The sequence below is a fragment of the Manduca sexta genome, chromosome 21 (genome assembly GCF_014839805.1).
Source record: "Manduca sexta isolate Smith_Timp_Sample1 chromosome 21, JHU_Msex_v1.0, whole genome shotgun sequence".
NCBI classification, from domain to species: Eukaryota; Metazoa; Arthropoda; class Insecta; order Lepidoptera; family Sphingidae; genus Manduca; species Manduca sexta.
Window position 1 is genome coordinate 6,302,601 of NC_051135.1, and position 24,724 is coordinate 6,327,324.

The following is a 24,724-nucleotide window of genomic DNA, read 5'->3' on the forward strand; positions in this document are numbered from 1 at the left end:
AAAACGTGTCCTCTGGAGCAATTTTCTCGTGTTCGACATTATTTCAGTCGTATTTTCACAACTCGTTATGGCAACGAAATGTTGAGTCAGTCGGATGGATTTTATACGACAGTTCGGGTGTGGATGAATAAAAAGCACCGAGGAGCCAGCAGAATGGAACAAAACACTTGAAACAATATCGCGACAGAGCGGCAATCATTCCTGTTTTATCTCAGTTTGCGCACGCTGTGCCGCGGAAACTGCTCTAATAAAAAACTACCATGTGTTCTTGGTACATATTGTGTGCCTATGTAACGTGTAGTTATGGGACATTGCACTATGCTGCACCTGCGATATTATTCTTGTGGATAAATTACTGTATACTATTCCGTTTCCAGTAAAAGTTGTGTCACTGTTAATCCCCACTAATGTCGCGAGGGAAGCTTGTCTCCTACCTTTTTACGGCTTAACTACTAAACCGAATCTAATGACCAGTAAGAAAGTTCGGAACGCGGAAATAGTATATGAAACAGTTACTAATCCAGGAAAAGACACTTTAGCCGGAAGTTTTAGTCTTTGTAACGTGTATTATATTATGTATGTTTCTTGTTTCAGATTGCCATGATAGAAAACGGTGTTGATAATAATTTTGCAACATAAGATAGAAATATATTTTTATCAATATAAAATGAAACGCAACTAAACACACCATAACTATCATAAACAAAAAAGGTCACAGCGATGTAAACGAAGAAAGTTTGTGAGTCAAATGTCCAGTGACGTCATGTCGGAATCAGCGCGACGCTCCCGATCCGTTGCCATGGAAACCGGCGGTCTACCACTCGTGTCTACGTTTGCACTCCTCACTATCGTGGCAGGTGAGTGACACCTACTTTATTAATTTTTGCCAGACTGCGTCGGGAAAGGGTCGGCTATTGCGACGTTAGAATGGGTCTGAATATTTGCTGGTTGACCTATTGGATTTATATTTGCTATATGAATGATAAACCTTATGGTTTTAGGTACTAAGTATATTTTTAGTTTTATATATTATAGATATGACACATATTTGTAATTTTGAGATAATATAGTATGTATGTGAACAAAAACAAAAACATATTTTGATGTCAAACCGTTAGTTTTCTGTTAAAATATCATACAGTCGCATACAAGCGTATGTTATGAAAAATACTATGAATACGAAATTTTTTTCGCAACAACATTCGTTTTGATTAAAAAAGGTATAGTAACACGAGGAGGTGTATTTCATATACTGCTTAAAATTGCCAGTCGTTAACAAAAGAGGGTAAAATAAAATAAAACTTAGTCTTGAAATATGAGGGCGTCCAAGTTGAATTGTAATCCGGTAATATATTGTTAAAATTTTGTTCTGAAACTAATACAGATAAAAGCTTTCTATCATACATTGTTCGAATTGCAGAGAGTGAGAAAATAACGCGTTCTAGAAACGTCGACAAGGTAACATTAATTACGAACAACGAGTTAATTAAATTGTAACATTTGTGTTGTTTTAAAATATGTATACAAACAATATTTTGAGAAGATTAGTGAGTAGTCATTTATGAATGGTCGTTTCTTTGGATTCTTTTAGTTTTAAGATTACAGACGAAGTTAAAAAAAATAAATTACGAAACGAAAAATTATTTAGTAATCTATACTAATTTATAAATCTGAAGAGTTTGTTTGTTTAAACGCGATAATATCAGGAAATACTTAGCCGATTTAAAAAACAAATCATTGATAGGAACCTGTAGTACTACTGAGCTCGATAGATTACATTTTATTACGGGAAAACATTTATACCGGAAAAATGTTTTCACGTGGGCGGAGCGGCAGGCAAAAGCTAGTAAAGTAAATGATACCTATTTGTGTAAAATTTCACAATAATTTGACATTATTGGTCGCCTTTTGGTGACCATCAAATGTAGCCGAGAATTTTCGATTACATTCGTGATCAGCTGGGAATCGAATCTCCATTCGCTTCTACTTTACTCTATGCTTTGCGCTCATTCATTACTTTATTTAATACTACATTTCCCATAACTCCATTTTCCAAGGCAAACTATTATTCCAAATTCATAACATAACTCACACTGTACTTAGCATCAGTTGTTTAAGATTAGAGGCAAGCAGTGGTTTATTTATGTCGTTTACTCTAAAAGGAGGGTTCAAATTTATACACACGTAACGATGTGGTAACACGCTTTACGTCGAATGCTAACTATTTGGAGTACTTAACGTATGTTTGTGTAAATATGCATCCAAAATAAACCTACGGCTCGCTTTGAATATGCGCTTGGAGTGCGGGTAGACAGTTATTAGAGTTTAGAATTTAACGTTTTGAAGTAAACAGTTATATTTACACATGTGAATGCTTAAAGGCTTTAGGCGCGTTTTTAATGGTATAAGGGACGGCAAGAAGTTTGATCCTACTACCTCGAGATGCGTGTTTTTTAAACGTTAGTGGAGCTACATTAACATTTTTAAAAATTTCCCACCACACGGCAGCGTGCTCAAGTTGTTTGCCGGCTATTACAGGGCCACACTATAGCCATATTTTTCTATACCGGTTGTATACCACTTCGACCGGGGCAATACCACTTTGCTTGCTGAAATTTCCGGAGATTCAAACACCCTTCCTCTTTCTTTAATTCCTATTATTATCCTCTAAATCTGGCAGCAGCATCTTTAATTATTCTAGCATGGTGTTTATGGGTGATGAAGACTTAAGTACTTAATCGGTTGCCGGGCCTAATAAAGAAAATATATACCTAAAATTATACATAATTAGAGCTGTAGGTACTTTAAGCATGTTGAAACAAGATATCCTCTATAATATTATACCTTTAAAATTAAAAACTAAAACGATTACACTCAAATAAAATACACCAACCACAAAATTAAACCACACTAATGAAGTGTAACAGAAAGTTCTTGCATTCTAACTAAATATTCGGTTTGTATTTCGGTCGCTTTGTGCTGAGTTAGTCAATTAGCCTAGGTAGACCAAAGCGAGCTGGACAGTGGCAACTAAAATGAACGCTACTGACGCTAATGGCTAGCCTGGACCCTGATGAAAAGCTTAATATCCTGTCCGACATCTCCGGCCTCTTTGAGAGCATTAATTTTCTCTTCCTCTATGTAAACTAATGCGAATTCGCTTAAAATGTTTCACCAAACTCTAATCCAAGTTTTCATTTAGCTAAATCAGTATGCAAACTCTCTTGAATTTTGTGGTAATCGTTTCATTATGAATGTCAGTTATTGCATTGTTTCTTAGAATGTAAATTTTCATTGGTGACGATAGATAATTGAGCTTATTTTGGTTTATGTTTTGTATCCGATATGATTATAACTCGACATTGGCTAAATCACCGTTAGATAAACTGTGGAAGGCATAATATAAAAGAAAAAGGGCTAATTTTTAACAGTTTCTATATTCAGTCACTTTTATTTCATATACTTTATTAATATTACTCAAAATTGGTGAAATTACTGATAGAAAATTATGAAAGGCATGATATAAAAGAAAAAGGACACATTTGCTTTCTGTAGGCATGGATATGTGATTAGGTTGGAGTTATAATATGTTATTGCAAAGATTTTTGCTCAGTTTTTTGAATACCGAAATTATATTTATGTTTGAGCCGGTCGTGATCCCTAGATACTAACTCCAATAGTGAAATTTGAAGCAGGCACATACCATGTTTTTGGACGACAAACTTGTAATATTTAATTAAGATATTGAAAATGTTTGAATTAAAGAGGAACAGTGAAAACCACTGATATTTAAAAGAAAAAAAATCTTTTCAATTATAAAATATTTCTGTTCGATAAAATATAGCATCAATGTTATCGAGTACAATTTTGAAAAGATCATAAAATATAAAGATATAAATCGCTATAAAAAAAATCCTCAATTGTAACCTTATGAACAATCAGAATACGAATATTGCAGAAAATTCACTTGTCCGAGTGCCACCGGTCACGGTGTTCATTTTTAATCTTTCACGCAAAATGTAGCATAACGTGAATCTGAATTAACACAGGCTTTTATATTGTCATTTTTATGTAATAGTGTTAAATGTTACATAAATGGATTATGTAGCGAATTGTTTCGGAAATGCATGAATGTGTTATTATTTTGTGTCATATTAATTCGAATTTTTATTATTTCATTAAATTGATGTACGTTTCTATTATTGTAAGTAGTTTGATTCTACCATAAGCAACAAGATAGATATTTGTTTCAACTTATTTGTGATTTCCGACCGAATACCAAACGTCGCTTCATGAACCACGAGGTTTACATTCAGCGTTAACATCAATAGCATCGCTCCATCATGAAATAGCTGGAACCGAACTGTCATTCCCGACATTAACACGGTGCCACAATCATTTCACGTCACCTACAAACGTGTTTACCGAACCAACCCAAATAGAACCACAATAGACCTGAGTGACGTCATCCATAATGCTGCCGTCAGTCAATCGGTGAGCGAAGCGTTTCGATCCTCTTTCAGTCTGTCTTCGTGGAACGTGCGCTAAAACTGGACCGGACTAGCGCGTCACGTGACCCGGCAAATTGTTGCACTTTAACGTCTAGAAACGTGGTGCAGTTAAAAGCAATACCGCTCCAGATTCCCTCACGTACGAGACGTAAGGAGCCGCACAGAAGGCAGCCTCACCGGATTCCGAGTTTAATTGGAAACGCTTAATGTAACCTTTTCTTTTAATTGTTTAAAGTTTTCGCTTCATCCCGGTTGCGTGCCGCGTAAAATGTTTAATTACGGATTCTTTGCCAGAAAGACAGTTATTTTGTATTACAGTAAATATTTAATCACTTTTATATTTATTGTTGGAAACAGTCGGCGAGATAAATTTATTTTTGTATGGTCAAAGTTAAAAGACATTTTACAATGTCCTATAAATTTACGTGCGTAACAAACTTAATATTATAAACAACACGAAATTGTTTCTTATCAAACTAAATATATATAATTGTTCGCGATGAGCTGTTAAACCATAACAATACCCTTAAATTAAACGTGGATTAACCTGCCATAAGCCATAACAACTCTACATAAACTAGTCAACAGAAACTGATTTACTGCAATATAAATTCTATTGGATAAACAAACGGAATAACATCAATTATGTTCAATGCAAACGATATGCATAAAACCCACATAGGATTACAGCTAATCATTGGATTAATTGTATGGAAATGAGTGATGGCACGTGTGGTGAATTTAACGCAATTCTATCAGAATGTAATTATAGACGTCGATGAGCGTGAAATACTGAATAATTGGAACGCGTAATCGGATACGGAGGGTACGAAACGGGAAGGCTTGATTGTTGAGATTAAAAATAATATGTGACGGGGCTGCCGGGCGAGCATCTGCTCTGGTAGTAAAGTTCATGGATTATATTATGCGTGTCGGGAAAATCTAGCATGTTCTGCGTTAGCATCAGATAGTGTAGTTACTGCATAGGGCTTATGACTGATGCAGTCTGAAACTTTTTAAATATAATATTTATGCTACCTTTAAAGTCATTTCGGATAACCGTTAAAATCACTTATAGGTTTCCGACAAAGATTGATTCTAGAGTGTAATTACAGTCTAGGATTTTATAATGTCACCAAAAACGGCCAGATTTTGGTTTGATTTACTGCACACCAAAGGCCTCAATTTTCAATTGACTAAAATCTATAGACATAATGTTTAGCCGCATTAATGAGGATGATCGGCTTATGATTTTCCCATTTCGTGTTAGCGACGTGTTCTACCTTTGTGGGAACTAATCAATTGAAATAGGAGTGCAGCTCTATGATGGTTGCGCGTAATCTTCGTGGCACATTTTACTCGACGGCTCCACCCGGCTGATTTTGATTCAAAATATTTGTTTTTGTACGTTAATTATATGTACTTACGTATTTGTATAACGCATAAAATGTTTTGTTTAATTTTAAGTGAAAGTAAAATAAGCATTCTAAACTCATTTTTATCATAAAGTATATAAAGGTGATAATATTATATTAGAATAATGTATGTAAAACTTCAGTCTGCAGTATCCAAACTTAAGCAAAAAAAAAGAAGTTCCGCCATGTGACACAAGATGACACTATATTAACTTTGGTCTGTGCAAAAAACTTCTAATATACCACTACCTAACTTTTTTGTACACTTCATTTTTGCCAAGAAAAATATTTCCTCCTTTTAACATTTTTTCCCAAAGGATCCATCAACACAGCAGACCGCATAATGGTTAATTTGAAAGATTATAGCAACTTTTTGGATTAAAGAAATTCAAATATAAACAATGATTAAATACATATGTGCGCAACAAATTCATTATTAAAGCGTGTATGGGTAAAGCTATAATTAATAAGATGTTAGATCAATCTCTTGGAAGACAGGTGTAGTAGAATGGCATACCGAGTTCTTTAAGAAACATTTTACTTATCTAAATATATTAGTTCTTACATAATTTCAAATCTTGTAAAAATGTTGAAAGTATTCTCGTACCCAATTTAGGGTCCTAAAATGTATTAAGAAAGGAATAATGTTATCTACCCTAGGCTTGTAGTTATCAAGACAAACGGGCGTGTCGGTCAGCGGAGTTAAAAGCGGTGCTGCCCTCTAGTTATTAATTTTCATTTGCCCTAGATAAAAGCCACTTATAACTATAAAAGTATCAAAGTAATTTACTTTAACACAGAGAATTAGATCTATGACCACTGGTTCTTATTTAACATATTAGAAACTGTACATTTATTTCACTTGTTTTAATTAAAGTGGAGTAGTCTGCATAGAGTAGAATAACAAAGAAAATATTTAAAAATTCTTACTAAGAAACCTTTTAGGTTTTGTTAGCAAATAAGAATAAAGTTTTTTGTTGTTCCATATAGTCGTGCTTAAAACAAAACGCGATGTAACAAGAGATCTTTCTATTGCTGTTTTTAAAACTTATATTACGTTATAATCTATATTTTGCTACAGTTGGATTCTAACCATCTCTTCTATTATAGCGAGTCGATGGCTTAGTTGTATTTGGCGATTAATTTTAGTGAAAGTTAAACACTATCAAATGTCGAAACAGAATTCTTTCTGTACGCTGCTTAGAAAAATAAAGAAAGAGTCCATTCAGTGAAGGTTTCTTATATCATATGGATTACAAGTCGAGTATAAATCTGAGAAGTACTAAAACAATATTTAATAATATCACTATTTACATTCGTTTTTTCCACTCATACTCTTAAGATTAAATATTCGTACTATTTGAGTGATAAAGAACTAACTATAAAGCAAATAGCTTTAAACATATCATATAGAATCCGTATATATTTTTGCGCGGTAAAATATTACTTTCAGAAAGCGACAGCCCTAATGAACGCTCCCGTATCGGGCGTTATTAATTTTCATTTGACACAGGCGGGCTGAGACGCGTGCTACAAAGCGGCCTTCTACTGTAAACACTCACTGTTTTGTTCCATTATCGTGGTACTGTTGCCGACAGTGATTTGGAAAATTGTACAACGGCCTGAAAACTAGGTTGGGAATCGGTTTCTGTTATAGTCCGTTGGATATTATTGAGGTACAGGCGATGTGTCGGGCTTGTTTTTATATCGCTCGAACTTTTGTTGTTTTGATCTAAAAATTGATGCGGAACCAAGGAAATAGTTCCGTAGTGCCGTTCTATGTGCATTTTTATTTACATTGTGCAGTGTGCGCCTTACTGTCGTACATAAATCATTTCTTGCACCTGGCTTTGGCACGATGCGGTCTCTTTATAATTTGATGTGTAGGTCAGTGTTACGTTTTTGATACAAAAGTGGTCTGGTTACAATTTATTATATTTTAACGGATGGAATTTTACGTATTTCTACGATGCGAAACATTAGAAAAAAAATCAATAAATAAGCATACAAAATTAACAAGTTGCTCCTTATAATATATAGTTATAATATAGTTAGACTAGCTCAAAATGCGGTAAAGGTTAGTGTAATATTATCTATCATTTATTATGCGTCAAATAATTTCAGAAACACATTCACCGAAAAGTACATCACAGCGACATCATAATTTAAAATATTGAACCAATTGTAATTAACAATGAATTGATATTTAATTAAGCTAATTTTATCATCTATGGTTTATATTTGCTTGAGAGATTGTATTTGTTGGTGTACCGCAAAACCGGTTAAACCGTAACGAGCTTAATTCAAAGCCGCAAAACATTATGAATTTTCATGACAAAAAGTCGTATTAGCTGCCGTCCAGAGGATTATTTAATATTCGTGCATTAATAACGATTTTTTAAATACGAGGCATATGATTAAGCCAATGAAACACAGCAAAGTTTTAAGGTAGACTTTTGCACTTGGCGACCGCGACTAGCTGTATAGGATAGAAGACATAGATCTCATATGTCATATCGTGGTCGTATTTTTTTTTTATTGCTTTGAATGACGAGGCGAGCTCGTCGTATGCCTGATGGTAAGCGATACGCTCATAAACAGTAGAAACAGGATCCAACACCTTGCATTATAAAGTATTGTTTGGTATTCTACTGGGCTGTCTCCTTGAAATGTTAAGTCTCATTATGTCCAGTAGTTACACTGGCTACAATGCCCTTCAAATCGGTCGTATGTTTCGGTAGGGCACTTTAACATTCATTTCAATAGTTTTATTAAATTATAAAATTTTTATTTGGACTGGGTGACGAAGAATGAAAAGTATTGTTTTAAAAATATTTCTCAGGAATGTTAATAAATTTATAAATTCATAGTGTATGGAAGATCAAGGATATTGTCTATACTAATAAAGCTTTTGTTTGTTTATTTTAACATACTAATCTCAGGAACTACTCAATCGATTTTTTTCACTCAAGCTATTGCTCTTGTGTGCTATAGGCTACTTCTTATCCCGGGAAAATATAAAGCGGGATTTTTATTACCTTTTTTTTAACAGCAATTTGGGATTTGAAACGTGCCACGTGTCAAATTCTAAATTAGGACAAAATATCGAACTGATATTGATTAAGTTTAGTACAATTTGTATTTCAACAAAATGTAACGAAACAATTGCGTTTGTTACTAGAATTAACAATTAGTATTGAACGATAAACGTATACTAGATAATTTAATTATAGACTATAGTTATCGATTCCAGTGAACGTCAGCGCTGTTCAAAGAGACGTTGGTACTTTAAATTAATACGTAATAGTTCGAAATATCTTTTCAATAATCGTATATTCTATTAGTGGTTTATACTCTCATAGAAATGTTTTAAGTACTGAGAAGTTCGCTGAGGATAGTAATTAGATTTTCAAAATGTAACTAGGTTCGGTTCTTAACAAACTGGTAGCACGTGGAATTAGAATCGTAAATAATGTTTCGTTAAATGATTAAACATGGCATACCTTTAATTTATAATTTCACAGCCTTAAATTATTAATTTGGACGCTTCTTTTATGCTAGCTGTTGCTCCCAGCTCCACACACGTAAAAAGTTACCCGGGTTAAAATTCCCGATATACATTTTCAAAAAGAAACCTCTATGCTATTCCAGACTATATTGTATCTTTGTATCAAATTTGATTAAAATCCGTTTTGGCGAGATTAAGTAACAAATATTTAAACTTTCGCATTTATAATGTTAGTATAGATTTTTATCTTGTTACACGTTTCGGTATGGGCAATAACTGTTCTACTTCTGATGAACATTTTGGATAACGCCAGTTGCCTATTTAATTAGCTAAGTAGGTCACGTCATTCGAACTTCGGCCAAGTAAAAAGTGAAAAATTTATTTAATCTCTCGGCCACATTAACTGAATTGAACGAACATATTCGGCGTTCCAAAATCCCACGCGAAGTCATTAATCGTGTTGATGTCACAGTATGGGACATTTAGTGTGACCCTTTTTATGCACCAAGCCTTCCGATTTACGTCCCTAATCGCCGAAGGCCGAAAGTCGTATGCCGAAAATGGCGAATGTTCATTGCTTATTTAAATGGGCCGTCACTGCCCCACTCATTGTGAGGGTTTTATAAAGGATCCTGGGCATAATCTAGTGTTAAATCTATAATCAGGACCGATACCATTTTTAGTAAAAGTGATCGGATAATTAGGCTGGATATTGATGCCGACTTTATATGGCGTATTTACGGGTTAAATTCCTTAGTCTAACATTCCCTTCTTTAAAAAATACTGATATTCGTCACAGTTAATAGTCAAAGAAAGTAGAGTACGACAAAACCTTACCAAGTTTAATATCAACATTACCTAATAATATATCTCGGCTTAGCATAACGTTACCTGTTTCCAGTTTCAGTGTTATAGGAAAAAGTGGGTTATCATAATCTAGTTTTATCTCCAAGTCTAGACAGAACATTTATGTAAGCGAATAGTTCAGTACTTTATAGTTTGAACACCGCTTCTACTACATTGCATTTGCTTTTGCTAGATTTAACAGGAAATTGAAGTGAAATAAATAACTTATATATTTTCCTGCTTTACTGTTCTGTAATTTAAAGAGACAATGTGTTATTAAAATTTATTTATGTAAACACGTTACTTTGTAAGGTAGTAAGGCTCTTCCCGCCGCATACTGGATTCAATCGTAAACTTATGTATGCATTACCATCTGTGAAATCGTTTCCAAATTCGCATGTAAAATTATTTATTTTTATTTATGTAATTTGGCAATTCCTAGTAGCTATTACTGTTGACCTTATCTTCTTATTGACGCAGAAGAATTCAAATTATTTGGGCAGTAAACATTCCGGAGATATGACCTTCACGCTTTCGACATTTTAGCACATTAGTAGTTAGTACCTAAGTATTCTAAGCTATGAAACATCAACTGGGCAAGGATTATAATCCAAGAAAAAGTCCGTCGCCGTTTATTACAAAATTTACGGCCTCGCTGGTCTAAAGTTATGCCTTCAGTTCGGAATTTGATTACCGCTGCAGATATTTATTTAATGAAAGTAGATCAGTTGCCATACTATTCGGCAGAGTCAGCAATTTTCCCACTTTTGTTTGTGCAAGCCTGACCCAATTTAAACCAATTTGAAAGGCCAATTCAACCTGTATTTCTTCTGATTGTATTTGTCTACCATTGAAAATAAAGCTGATTTTGGTGTACACTGTATTCTTTATTAAGAGAGCCCTTGTCCATGTTAATTAATTTATTCCGTATACAGAAATTCGGGACAACTATAAAATGCGAGGTTGTATAAAATGGAAATATTGATGATGGGTTTGGATGTTGGATTCAAAAGTATTTGTGCAAATAATAAGACGTCTGACATGGATTTGAATACGTGTAGGAATACTAATATATTTTGTGACCAATAGTCTTAAGTTTAAGTTGATTTTGCGGTCGGAAATGAATAATAAAAGTTATGTAAGAAAAGGAAAAAGTTGTAATTTCCAGGCGGAGATAATGGTGACATACTATGCTGTCCCTTTTACGGTTCATTAACAGTATTTTTACCAAGACGTTTGCAAAATATAAATATATTATATTTTTGCAGTTTTATACTGTGTAAAGACTAGAAGGTAGTGCTCTTGCTAGAAACACATTTATATTGAGTTTCCGTATATTATTCCGTATCGGATTGCAATAAAAACCTCGTTTTGAACTCAAAGTGCAAACTTTTAACTATTACAGTTAGAAGTTCGAATCAAGATTTCGTGTTATGTGAAAAGAAATAGTAATTCAACTTCAATTCAACAAAAATGCCATAAAGATGTGTTTACATGACCGCAGATGTTTTAAGTACGTCTGCGCCGGTCGTAATTTTACAGTCGTATAAGTCTGGCTGAATAAAAATCCGTATGTTATTTTGTGTTTCTTCGTGAAATATATTTCACTGTAAAATAGTTTATAAATGTTATTTTATTTATTTATTTAACTTCGATTTAATTCATCTGTCTATCTATGGATCCGATCGATTAGTTTTAAGTTTCTAAGTTCCCTATTTTTATTAGATACTAATAAAATTCCGCGAATGTTTAAAAATGCACTCTATTATGTATTCAAGAAATTTTTTGTTTAATAGGTCAATTGCAAGGATCCGGCTATAGTGAACAAGAGCCGGAATTTTTGTCTCCTCTCGAAAACTTGACGGTGGCGCAAGGGAGGGACGTGCACTTCACGTGTACTGTCAACCATCTCGGCACCTATAAGGTAATAAGTTATATTTAATTTTCTGAATACAATTACAGCTAGCGGCGATAGCCTAGTTGGGTGTGGAACGGACTGCCAAGACGAATGTCCGCAGGTTCAAATCCCCAAGGGTACACACCTCTGACTTTTCTGAAAAATCATGTGTGTATTCTTTGTGAATTTATCGTTCGCTTTAACGGTGAAGGAAAACATCAAGAGGAAATCTGCACATCTGAGAAGTTCTCTATAGGAATTTCGAAGGTGTGTGAAGTCTACCAATCCGCACTAGGCCAGCGTGGTGGACTAATGCCTAATCTCTCTCAGTAGTAGAGGAGACCCGTGCTCCGCAGTGGACAAGTATATAATACAGGGCCGATATTATAATATATTATTATTAATTACAGCTAAATACACATTACTTATATTTAATATTGTAGACTAGAGTAGACGTACATCATGTCTTGTCGGAGTGTGTGCGGAGTGGGCCTCATAATTTGGGTTTCAATTTGGGCATTATAAATAGTTCTTTGTCGGTTCCTGCGTCGGAAGGGGCTAGGATTTTATTAAACGACATTTCATGATTTCAATGAAATGTGAGTGAACACCGGTGAAAGCCACCGTATGGAGCGACATGTCATTTTATTAACATACTTTACTACTTACCATGTCAACTCTGATGGCATCAATATAAACCTAACTGGTTTTTTGCCGGTATCGACTAACAATGTACCATTGTAATTTTATTGAGCATGTTAAATATTCAATAAATAAAAAATAAATAAAACATGGTCGTGAAATTACGACCAAGCACCTTAATTAAGATTTTAAAAAGTAATATAGATATTATAGATATGTTAGGGCTAAGTTTTTGCTTTAGCTTTGGTGTAGTTGGTGCGGTAATTAAGATTAGCCATTTTTATTGGCTTGAAAGTTAACTTTTAACATTTCGCGTGCTAATCATTTGGCATTTTAGTGAACGTTGTTTCAATTTCAATTTCAGCGTATGAATGTTATTCGAAACATTTTTACGAATTGCTTGGGTTATAGTAATATAATTTTGCTTTTATATAGTGGGGTTGTAAACCAAGTAAGTAATTAAAATGTTTGCGCATTTTTACAATGTGTTTACGGCTCATGCAGTTCTTTTAGAGTTACTATTTATGTCAGCTTCAGAAATGAAAATATTTATGAAGTAAATGACTACATCTAAGTTTTATTATTAAAGTCTACATTACATAGAATGCTAAAACACAGGAGCTAATGACGCTCACATATATTCATTAAAAGAAATATTTATTTTAATATTTTACAATAATTTCAAACTTCTGTTTCTATGCAGTGAATATTCAATTATTTCCCTTGCAGGTGGCCTGGATAAAGTCAGACACGAAAACAATCCTGGCGATTCATACGCGCATGGTGACTCTTAACCCTCGGCTGCTGGTGACTCACAATGGTCACAACACGTGGATGCTGTTCATCTATAACGTGGAACCCAAGGACTCTGGCACGTACATGTGTCAGATCAACACCGATCCTATGATGAGTCAGGTTAGTGGTCAATGTATCGATTAGTTTACGCTTGATTTAATTTTTATGGGGGGGTACTGTAAGTATTATATTTCATGATTCTTGAGAGGATTTTATGAGCATATAAATTAACTGCTCTAAACAACAATAAATATAACTAATTGAAGGTATAAACTATAGTACATGTTACTTTTCTGTGTAACATGTACTGTAGTTTATACTTTAAATTGATTTTAAAAAGAGCGACACCAGAGTTTCTTACCCGTTCTTCTCTGGTGAGAACTGCTTTCGGAACTGGTGGTAGAGTTAATATTGACGGAATCCAACAATGTATAACATTTTACAGGTTCAAATAAATTATTTTATTGCATTACCGTAAAGAAAATGTTATAGAAATTTCTAAAAAGATTAAAAGCTCTCATAGCGTAGCCATAGAAATCTTTATTTAATAAGTTTAGGACTAAAAATGTATTAGTTGCATCAAGATGACATTTTGTAACAGACTATATGATGTAATATGCATTATTAACTCATAATGCAGATCATATTGCAAGTATTGTAAAGTTTAATCCAATTTCAATGCTAATCGGTATTCCACATTTACCTATAGCGATAATGACAAACGCGTAACTGCTCAGCGCGTTAAATACGTATACCCTAGATTAACATTTCACATTATGTAATTAATAAAATCAATTGGCAATTCAAAAACGAATCAATTGATGGCGTCGCAGTTACTGTCATATCAGTTAATGATTACCGCAGTACCATTTAATTAGAGCATCAATTGCTTATCAATAATGGACAGTAATTACAATCAGTTTCCAGCCGGTTGACTTTGTGCGGTAGATCCTGCTAATATTAAAATTTATGCAATCGATCCGGATCGTCAGCTTGCAATGAGACTTGTGCAGTCGATGTCACGTGCCAAACGTTTTACCAGATGAATTATATCCGTATTCTGTGCATTATGATTCTCACTGTGTCTGACGTACGCGAAAAACATATTTCGCTTTTGTTTCTTGCATATTTCATGCAGTTTTGAAAAGTTTGCTCCCGAAAATGTTTTCCTTTCTCTTGTCTGTGGAATGGTGTACATTATCTATATTGGTGTGCTATTAGAGTAACTATGTATTTGTCAAATCATCGTTGTAACTAGGTCATAGCATCGATGTAGTTGTTATATCAAATGGGATAGAAGTTACGCTGCAGATCAATATCAATACGGCAAACAATCGTTAATTGTTATAGTTGAACGATTTTGGGTAATAGATAGCAAACACAACGGCTGTGTTCTACTCGCCTAAATTAAGCGAATAGTGTTATTAAAACGATTTTTATGAAATAAGTTAATTTATCAAGTCTAATAACAAAGGACGTAATAATAATATTAATAAGCTTTATTTTCCTTAAACAACAATAAACTTTTTTACTTAACATTAGTTTACAGTTTTTCTTTACATAGAAAGTAAGCAAACCCAAATGAAATCAGTTTTACTGTAGCATACCGTATGGAAAAACACTACAGATCGATATAAAGTGACGAACATCCATTACCTCAGTTACGACCCCAATAAGATCGTCGGTACAAAATTTTATAGCATGTCAACAATGTTTTACAAAACGGCAAATTGTTGCTCGAACTAAATTCAAACAGCGGCGTAACCTCATCAACAACATGTCAACGCTCAGAGAAAATTGTACAGAGGCGGGCATCATTCCTGACGTGCCTTCGCAGTCAGCTGCGATGTGACTTTGATACAATATTATTACGAAAGGTCTACCTGAGCCGCCGCCTTTGGGGATACTGTATTCTGCTTGCATTGTGTAGTAGATTCTCGTATGTTGCGTAACAGGCTTTAACAATTTCTCTGGGAAATTAACTATATTTTAAAAGAGTAAATATTTACTGATAATGGAACAGGTTATTTTAATGCATGAAGTCTGGAGTCTTTAGTTTATTTTTGGACCTAGCGCGTAAAATACAATATAGCTGTTGGAATCTTTTTCTACATCTGGTGTATGAATCTGATCTATAAGCTGTTTCAGCGCATGAAGACGTCTTGCGAAAGTTTGTTTACATTCAATGAAGACAATGTGTCACTACATTGTTTACTCATATTTATTTGGCAAACAAAACGCGTGACAGAATTGCACTAATTGAGGTTCGACTGCGCCAAACCACAGGAAAAGTTAAAACAAAAAAAGTAATTAGTGTTTTGCCGTTGGACAGTAACTAGTCGCAAACTGTCTATAAGTTGCGTCGAAAAAGTGAACGCGCAACACCCGTCACTGGCGTATAGGGACTGTGTGGGCAACGATGAGAAATTAACGTAACAACTTTTGGCACCGATTCAAAAGGGATATTGGTATTTTGTGTTGGTGACCACTTATCATTTCCTATGATGGCCATTTGTGCCATGAGTTTTGCAAACAATATGTGCACTTCAATTACAAGCCAGTTGGCAGTATATAACGTTACGTTACAAACGAAATGTACGGGGATAAAGATACCCGAATCATGCGGATCCGAATTTATTTCTCAGCTTAGATTTCGGCTCGCTTGTGAAGATATAACGGTGTACAGTAAATAACTTCTCGTTTGGGTTTCTTTAGATAAGTATCTACAAATCGGATTTCTGTTAAAATATTGAACGATATTCGTAAGGTACAGAGTGTTTTTATTCTAAATGGTCGAAACGTATGAGTGTATTACAAACTTTGTATATTGTAGTATCCTTTTTGTTGAAATAGTATGCTAAAACGAAATTATAAAATTTGCTGGGATTATTGCATTAATTTGTTCTTAAGCTGATTTAATTTGAAATAAAGGTATTTAAACTTTAAAATAATTATCGTATTAGGAGATATGAAAGTGTAAATAGATAATATATTGCCATTGGGAAAGCGTCCATACAACCCGATTCCTACCGGCTTCCCTTTTAGCTTTAAAGAAGTTTATCTTAGTTTTTGTTTTCTGATACGTTAACTAAGACATTTTTTTTTGCTTCGGGTTACCTTTTGAAAAATATCATCCTTCGCCACTGTTGTTTGCCGTAATGTTTTAAAAAGGAAAGATCGATAATTATTGTGCCGTAAGACGGTCTTCCTGTCCCGAGCGATGTATAATTAGATTTCTGTTACTGAGACCTGCCCTGTCTCTGTAACGTGTAAGGATGCAATAAATGCAGTTGTTTATAATTAATTTCGTGAGTATAAATATTACTATAGAATGGACACACATCGGAAGAGTTTTTGAACACAAGGTTTTAAATAATGCTACTAAGTCATAAGCTATGTTTTTAAAATGTGTAATAAAAATATGACTGGTAAATAATACTACGTTATTTTTCACATTTAAAAATTTTATTAAATTTTTTTTTGTCATTTTCTATTTATATTTGGTTTGAGATATTTTTTTGTAACACGAAGTACATTCGGTAGCTCATGCGACGTATTCGTTATTACCAACTAAGCTTGTGGCATTCCTTACAATATAACTAAACCAACAAGTTAAGAACAATAAAACACATAGTAGCATAGTCATTTCATTCACGTTTTCCATCAGGTTTTCAAATTTATAATATTAATGTTGTTCAGTCATTTACTTTTTTAAACGCAAATATTTTATGGTCATGTGTAGTATTCATAATGACAAACTGAGATACATTTTTTCATTCCTTACAAACGTAAACTAATAAGTTAAGAACAATCAAATGCCACTAAAAATGCTTGTTTGTATGAATTTTACGCAAAAGCGGTCATTAAGTTATTCACCTTTGCGGTGTGGGGCCGTGGCATTGCGACACTCGGGAGACAACGGAATTTTGTTGCTTGCGCGGAATGCCCTCGCTTGCCAAAGGGAGCCGGTGGAATGTCACCGCGACATCTTCATGAGATAGACCAACTTTGCCAATGTTCCCTATGCTGTTTACTTTGTCTCGCTTTGCCATATTATGGTTATAATATTAAATTATTAAGCGTATAAATAAATAATTATGGATGTATACTCTGCATTTTTTTTTGTGGTTTATCCGATGCTCAATTGTTCTTCTTTCAGTTTTAACATATCTTTATATCTATTATTTTAAAGTAGTAAAGAAAAGTTTCTACGGCGCGCTCAATCGCTCGTCGTAATATTTGCATTCCACGTTGGTATATTAAGCATACTTCAAATAAACTACGTTTTTTTTCGAATAAAAATTCACACAATAAATAAAATGCCTTTAAAATTAAACCATGTTTAGAAAATGCAACTACTTTATCTTTGTTTAATATAATAATTAATTATTTCGAATATACTACAGACATCTGGCATTGCTGGAATTATAAATGCGATATTGACCGGACCAATGATGTTTTACAAATATTTTTTTTATTTATGCTTATGGTTCACACTTTTAAATGACGTTACGCTTCCTGCGTTCTAAGCTCGGAGAGTTCTGGCATTGTTTTGTTTTTTTTTTATAATGTGAGACCTAGCTTATTCCAGTGCAATGTAGTATGGCAAAAATTGTTGTGAATTTTTTAGCGGATAGTTTCATTATGCGAGCGCTGAATGCATTTTCTTTTTTCTAGCTATCCGTTGTAGAGCAACATACTTTTCCACTCAAATATCTCGTCTGTTTTATAAGGTATTTGCACGTTTTATAAAAGTGTGGTAGTTGAGTTAATCTGTAACGAAACTATTGTTTGCAAAGGATTTTTAGACGGTTTCTGTGAAGGGAATTGTTTGACCAAAATATTTATGCGACACGTTACATTCTCATCTTGTATTACTAAAATAAAATCAATAAGTTTGTTTATCACTTAGGCATAAGGTTGCATTTACGATACGTCATATAAATTATAAGAATAATAATAATTATTAAAAAACACTTAAGGTCACTTAAGTATATAACTACGGATATTTTAAATTGGGGATAAAATTGTTATGGAAAATATTAATTGAAATTTGAAATCTGTTTTTTGGGATAATACTGTAGCTCAGTGGCGAAGGGTGAAAATTTTCAAAAGGTAACCCGAGGATTTTTTTTCTACAGTTAACATGTAATACGCTGTTCACAATAAATTAAAATTTAATATGACGAAATTTTAAAGGCAGAAATATCCATGATTATTAAATATTTTTACGTTTTTCTTTCAATTGCGAGAACTAATCACTAACTAGAGGTGAATTTAAATTCTTTACTTGCCAATACTTGTTTAGTTACCCAGATTAAAGGTGAAACAAAATGTATGAAAATGGACCTTGAGGTATCGCCTTAAGCCGCAAATTCTCGGGTTACCCTGAAGTACACATACACGCACGCACACATGTATTTTTACGTCACTTCCAAAAGATTAAACAAAGACACCGCGCTGCGTGTGAATGAGACAACAATATCGCGAGGGAAGCTATGCGCGGCCGGGTTCACTTCGAAAACTATAAGGCGCGAGCACTGCGCGCGAGTTACGATTTAACGAATTCATAATCATATGAACTATGTATCGTAATCGTTGAAGTATTGATGTAATGAAATAAGTAGGTATAGGATGACTTGTTTGAATATACTATTATTATTCTAGTTATATAGTTATGTTTTACATTTAAATTATTTTAAGTTAATTTACAAAAGGTAACCCGGTAGGAATCGGCTTGTATGGACGCTTCGCCACTGCTGTAGCTATATTGAAAACATTTTCATAAACATATTAAATTGTCTCAGAAATAAATAAAGCAATAAAGAATTATTTTTCCTAAAACTGTTTCCTTGTCAATCAACTACACGTTATGAGTCGTCCTCTCTAAAGACGACCCGTGTAATTTATGTTGACATGGTATCCAGTATCCACCAAGTTTTGATGTAAAAGTGTCTCCCCTCCCCACTTTGTCCGTTTATTTGCTTAGGTCTGTAACGGCAGAAGCAAAAAGCCGCGTATTTATGTTCCCTCGCTTGTTACACCTCTAAGTGTTCAAGTAAATTGAGATAAAATACAATTTCATAATGTAAAAGAGAATTTCGTGAAATGTTTGTAAAAGTTAAAAGGCGTCACTCAAACAGAAAAAATGCGTCGAGTAATTTTTATGTTCGTATGTTTAGTTAGAAATGGTGCCTTGGTTTTATTTAGAATTATATTGTTGATATGAAGTTTTATTATTTCTAGCTCTCAGTCACGACTGCTCCGTTCACGATGTAAACTAAAGAAATAACTTATTTTAAACCTAAAGTTGTTGTCGGAAAAAATAATTTCCAACTACACTTTACATTTACCGCAGTCGATTAAAATTTTACGAAACAAAATAAGCTTTATTAATATCGTAAATTACATTTATATTGAAAAACCAGATTAAACAACGCTCGCGGCGGTCATCATTCATCGCAGTCCGTTTTTGGGCAATCAAATAAATATTGACCTACTAATTGTTTTTGCGGCATTGACGGCGAACCCCGTTGACAGAAGCAGTGATAAACGACCGAGGTTCTGTAATCCTAACCTTTATTTCCATATTGTAAAGATCACATTTCGACAAACATTTATTCTTTCATAAATAAAAACATAAAAACTTTGCCGTGAACTCGGATTCTAAATTCAAACTCCAATCCGTTTTAATAGCAAAATATTTTGCATATCTTAAACAGAAGCAATATTATTGTTAAACAATACGGTAACCATTTGTAAACTTGAGTTTAAAGTTACAAAATAAACGTCGCAGGTTTAAAACTTCAACATGGCGTCTTTTATATGCAAAAAACACAGTGAACAACACGGGTACAACAAATAAGTCTTTAGCCGGCTGTTAGCGCCGAAGGGTATTTTCAATATGGGTAATTTAGCCTGGAATACAAATACTTTAGCAGCTTTATTGCATACTTCAGGATTAACTCGCTATATGAGGGTTGAAAAACGACTAACCGTCTGCAACGTTTCGAGTTACATGCAAAAACTCGTTGCTATTTTATCTTAATTACTTCGAAATCTTTGTGAGATTAAATCCCTACACTTATGTTGTCCATCGTCGCGTAACTTTATGAGCGGATTACTTTTATGGCCAGGATTAAAGTACCGTTTGCGAAATGTTTACAGCGTTGAACTCTTAGTCCAGTTGATAGATGAGCCACCTTTTGTGCTTACCACTCACAATAAAACTTGAGGTGCTTTTTATTTTGGATTATGGCGGTTTATTTCCAAGGAGAGCATTGGGTCTGGACAAAGGAGGGATGACAACGTTGGAGGTTCGCAATAGGAGTGTAGTTCTATCTTCTAATGGAAGGAAGAGTGTTACACGCTCTATTACAGTGCAGTAAGTAGTAGATGCTTACTTCGGTGATCATTCTTGTCGAGACTCTTCTAACGAGCTTTGACTAGCTACGACATTATAAATAAAAATAAGGCGTACCAATTGGTCGTTTCTCATAGAGTATGTGTGGCTTTTTAGCAAGTTTTAGAGAACCAAAACTCACTCAAATATATCTTACTTAACGGATATCTTTTTGTTACAAAAAGTAACTCCAATTATTAATATATTGTAATACATCGTATTATAAATACCAGTCTTTAATAGTATAGTACTTACATTGATCCCATATTTGTGGAATTACAGTCGTATATTCATAGGAACGTTATTTTAAAACTTAATTGTGCAGAACCGATCAACATATTTGTCCGTCAAAAAGAAATGCTGAAGTATTCGAATATTCCAACAGATTTATTTATGAATGCATAATTTCCAAAGATGAAAGTATTCGTACCATAAACTTTATGATAAATGTTTTCGTTAACTCATCAAGTAATATTTAAAGAATTTTCATAACGAACGATTTTCGAGTTAGCAGGTACAAAGGCATTTTTAAATACGTTTAAGTTTATTACTTCAGATTGTTTAGCCGTTATTGCTGTTAATTCATTATTCTATTCTGTAAGGTAGTGTCTTCTATAGCGAGTTTAGCAAAATATACTTAAAGGATAATGTTTAAGTGTGGTTTTTGATAGATAGTCTTCATATTAAAAGGTCTAATTTCGTGGATCCGCACCTTGTGAGGGCTTTGACTTGTATTTTTATATAAACAGCAATGTAAAATTTGATATGAAAAAAGAAATCTCAATGAAAGCGTCCCGCAATCTCTTGGAGAAAAGTCTTAGTTGTGATCAAAGCTTAGCTCATTGAGTGTGTATGCGACAGTTACAATAAACAAACATTGCATGTCTACATGAAACGTATTACTAAAATACAGGAGAGATTCTCCTCACATTATTTAGATTGAACGTTGTTAAGCAAGTAAACTTTACTTAGTTCACGAAGCACGCCTAAAATAGTTACGTTGCAAATACCTCGCTCCACCTTAAATAAAGTAGTTACCCCGGTAGGTAAATACCTACAAATCGTCGAAGCGGGCCGAACCTCCCTAGCTGCTAAGGAGCTTCATTCTTGGCACCATAAACACATTCTTCGACACATAGTTGCCTCGATGTCGCAACTAAGGCCCGCCGTTACATATACTTAGTAAGAGCCACGCCCGAGGAATTTAACAGACTGCTCTAAGGAATCCACCTTCAGGCTGTAAAATGTGAACCCCTTGTGCGTGTTATACAATTATTTCACCTTTAAACATTATAAAGCCGAAGCTTGTAACCACGTAACCCCGGCTCTAAATATTCTGCTACCGTTTATCTTCCAATAGCGTATTTACAATGCTTAAAGGATTATCAGCGCGCTAGTTGGATTATTCGGAATTAATGTTCGTACACATAATCTGTTAGTTTTACGGACGCAGGCCGCTGCAATAGTTTCAATGGTGACTTCGCGCGTCGAACTTTAAAACTACTCGCAATTGTCAATAAGAAGTTTTAATGCGCGAATAAGTTAGCCGGATAATGCCAACGCTCGTTGGAGTAAAATAAATAATACATAAAAGGAAAGTAAGTGGAAAGCTAGAGAGCAGAATCAACAAGTGAATTATTTCTTAGCCGAAAAATCGGCAGGCGTTACTCAGCATTCTTTTGTTGTGCCGGGCTACAGGTGCGCGCCAAGCCAAAGTATTTGCTTTTTCATAAGGGTTTGCCACTCCACGCTTCAATACGGTGAAAGCCGTCTCGAGAATACATCAATATTTATAGTGTCTACCAGAAATTTTCTTATTATTCAAAGTTTCCCCATCTATATTCCGTCTATTTGAATTCGGTTCGACATGTGTACTGTTTTACGAGCAATTTGTTTGAGTTAAGCACTCACCGTTTTAAGTCGTATATTCGGTCGGGCGAATCTAGTAAGGGAGGATGGGTAGAAGGGTGAAAAAACGCCAATAACCAGACTAGTGTCATTCATCATGACGTCCTCGGCCCTCTAGAACTCGAATGTTCGACACGCCAGATTGTATTCTTATGAATTAATCGCCTATTCGTTAATGAGTTTTGCGATTTCTAAATATTATATTTACTTATTTATTTTTCTTTTGTTTTGTTTGTCAGGCTTGTTGCAATTTATTTCACATTAGCAAATAACATTCATGTATTATTATCACAAAAAAATACATTTATTCTATAGTAGTATATATTGTGCTAATATTTCAATAAGCGTAATGTCACATTTGTAAAAAATAATAGTATTACTTGGGCGTTATTTTATGATATTATATTAAAAATGAATCTTCTAGAAGAGGTGTAATGCAGTAATTTGTCTGTTTATATTTATATGATGTTTTGTATATTTATCATTGAATTTGTACCTGCTATTCATGAAACGCTGAACAAGAGCCAGAAATATGAATGAAAATATCCCATCTTTAACAGTTTTTGTGGAGTCATAAACATCTTATGTACTAGTATGTATGCGTTCCATTCTCCGCTTATCGTATGAAACTACGATGAACTATGAAAGCCGTATTTCATGGCGTATCTTCGCACATCGCTTATGGCGGTGTGTACATAAGGAAATATCACCGAAGTTTCTAACTTTGAAATATCTAATGTAGACGTTACCTTACATTTCGGACTTCAGCTGATTATAATTATAACTTCTACACCTCATTGGTAAACCATCGCAGCAGTAATATTATTCATGACAGTTATGTCGGCTAATTAACGATATACGTATTACATGATTTTGTTATGTGATCTGACTAATTTACAACATATACTGAGTTGGTTGAAGGTTCTAACTTCCTTAGCGATGTAGGCGGTACATTGTACAAAAATACATTAACAAGATCCATTATTACCACAGCAGCTGTATTTAATTCGCGAATACTTTCATGAATAGGCACGATAACGGAATCCTCCCTCAACTGCGCATAGCGAAACGTGCAAGAAGAATGTAAAACATTTTTATATTCGAAACTGAGAAAGCTTGAATAATGCCTGCATTTAAAAAGAGAAATACCCGATGTAAAAACGTTAGGTAAAGTTTTGTACGTTTCTTGTCCGAGTTTTTGATCTTATCTGGATTAACAAGCTCACGTCGCTCCTGGCTAACGACAAATGTTTCACGGCAAGACAAATGACTCGCTTACCTGTTGATGGTTAGTCGACGGTGAAACTAACCTTTGAATTTATAACTTGATGCGAACTGAAACGTGACTCGATAGAACTGTCCCTTACAATTTACTGCCTTAGAAAAGTTTTAAGCTATTTCTGCCGCCAAGCAGCGGTGTGTAGTCATTGTTGTTTATGAAGAACATTGTAGTAAGTGTAACTCCTGGGCATAATAAGACTTATTAACACATGTGTCAGGATAGTGAGCGCAGTGGAATACTTAACAAAACTTTGTAATTCATGGTGTTGGACGGTGTTTCTACTGTTTATGGGTCGTATGGCTTACCATCAGGCGAACGGCTAGCATGTCTCGTCATTCAAAGTAATAAAAAAAAGTTTTGTTTATAGCGTAAAAAATGGGTATGTCGGTTCTTAGTTCGATTGTTCGGCTAACGTTGATTGATAAGTCATTTCTCACTCGCCCGTCGGCAGCATTTGCATCGTGCTCGAAGCACCAAACCGCACGGTTTAACAGTCGCCATGATGTCACGTCATTTTT

The 24,724-nt window shown here is 34.3% G+C and overlaps 1 protein-coding gene across 1 annotated transcript in view; it reads left to right on the forward strand.

Annotated features, from left to right (window-relative positions):
* Positions 1 to 603: 603 nt before the first annotated feature.
* The window catches only part of LOC115445252 (lachesin), a 46,387-nt gene continuing 22,266 nt past the window's right edge, over positions 604 to 24,724 (forward strand). Inside the window, exons 1-3 of the mRNA XM_030171469.2 lie at positions 604 to 857; positions 12,077 to 12,204; positions 13,549 to 13,734. Of these exons, the coding sequence (XP_030027329.1) occupies positions 749 to 857; positions 12,077 to 12,204; positions 13,549 to 13,734 (423 nt within the window). The 5' untranslated portion in view covers positions 604 to 748. The remainder of the gene's footprint in view (positions 858 to 12,076; positions 12,205 to 13,548; positions 13,735 to 24,724) is intronic.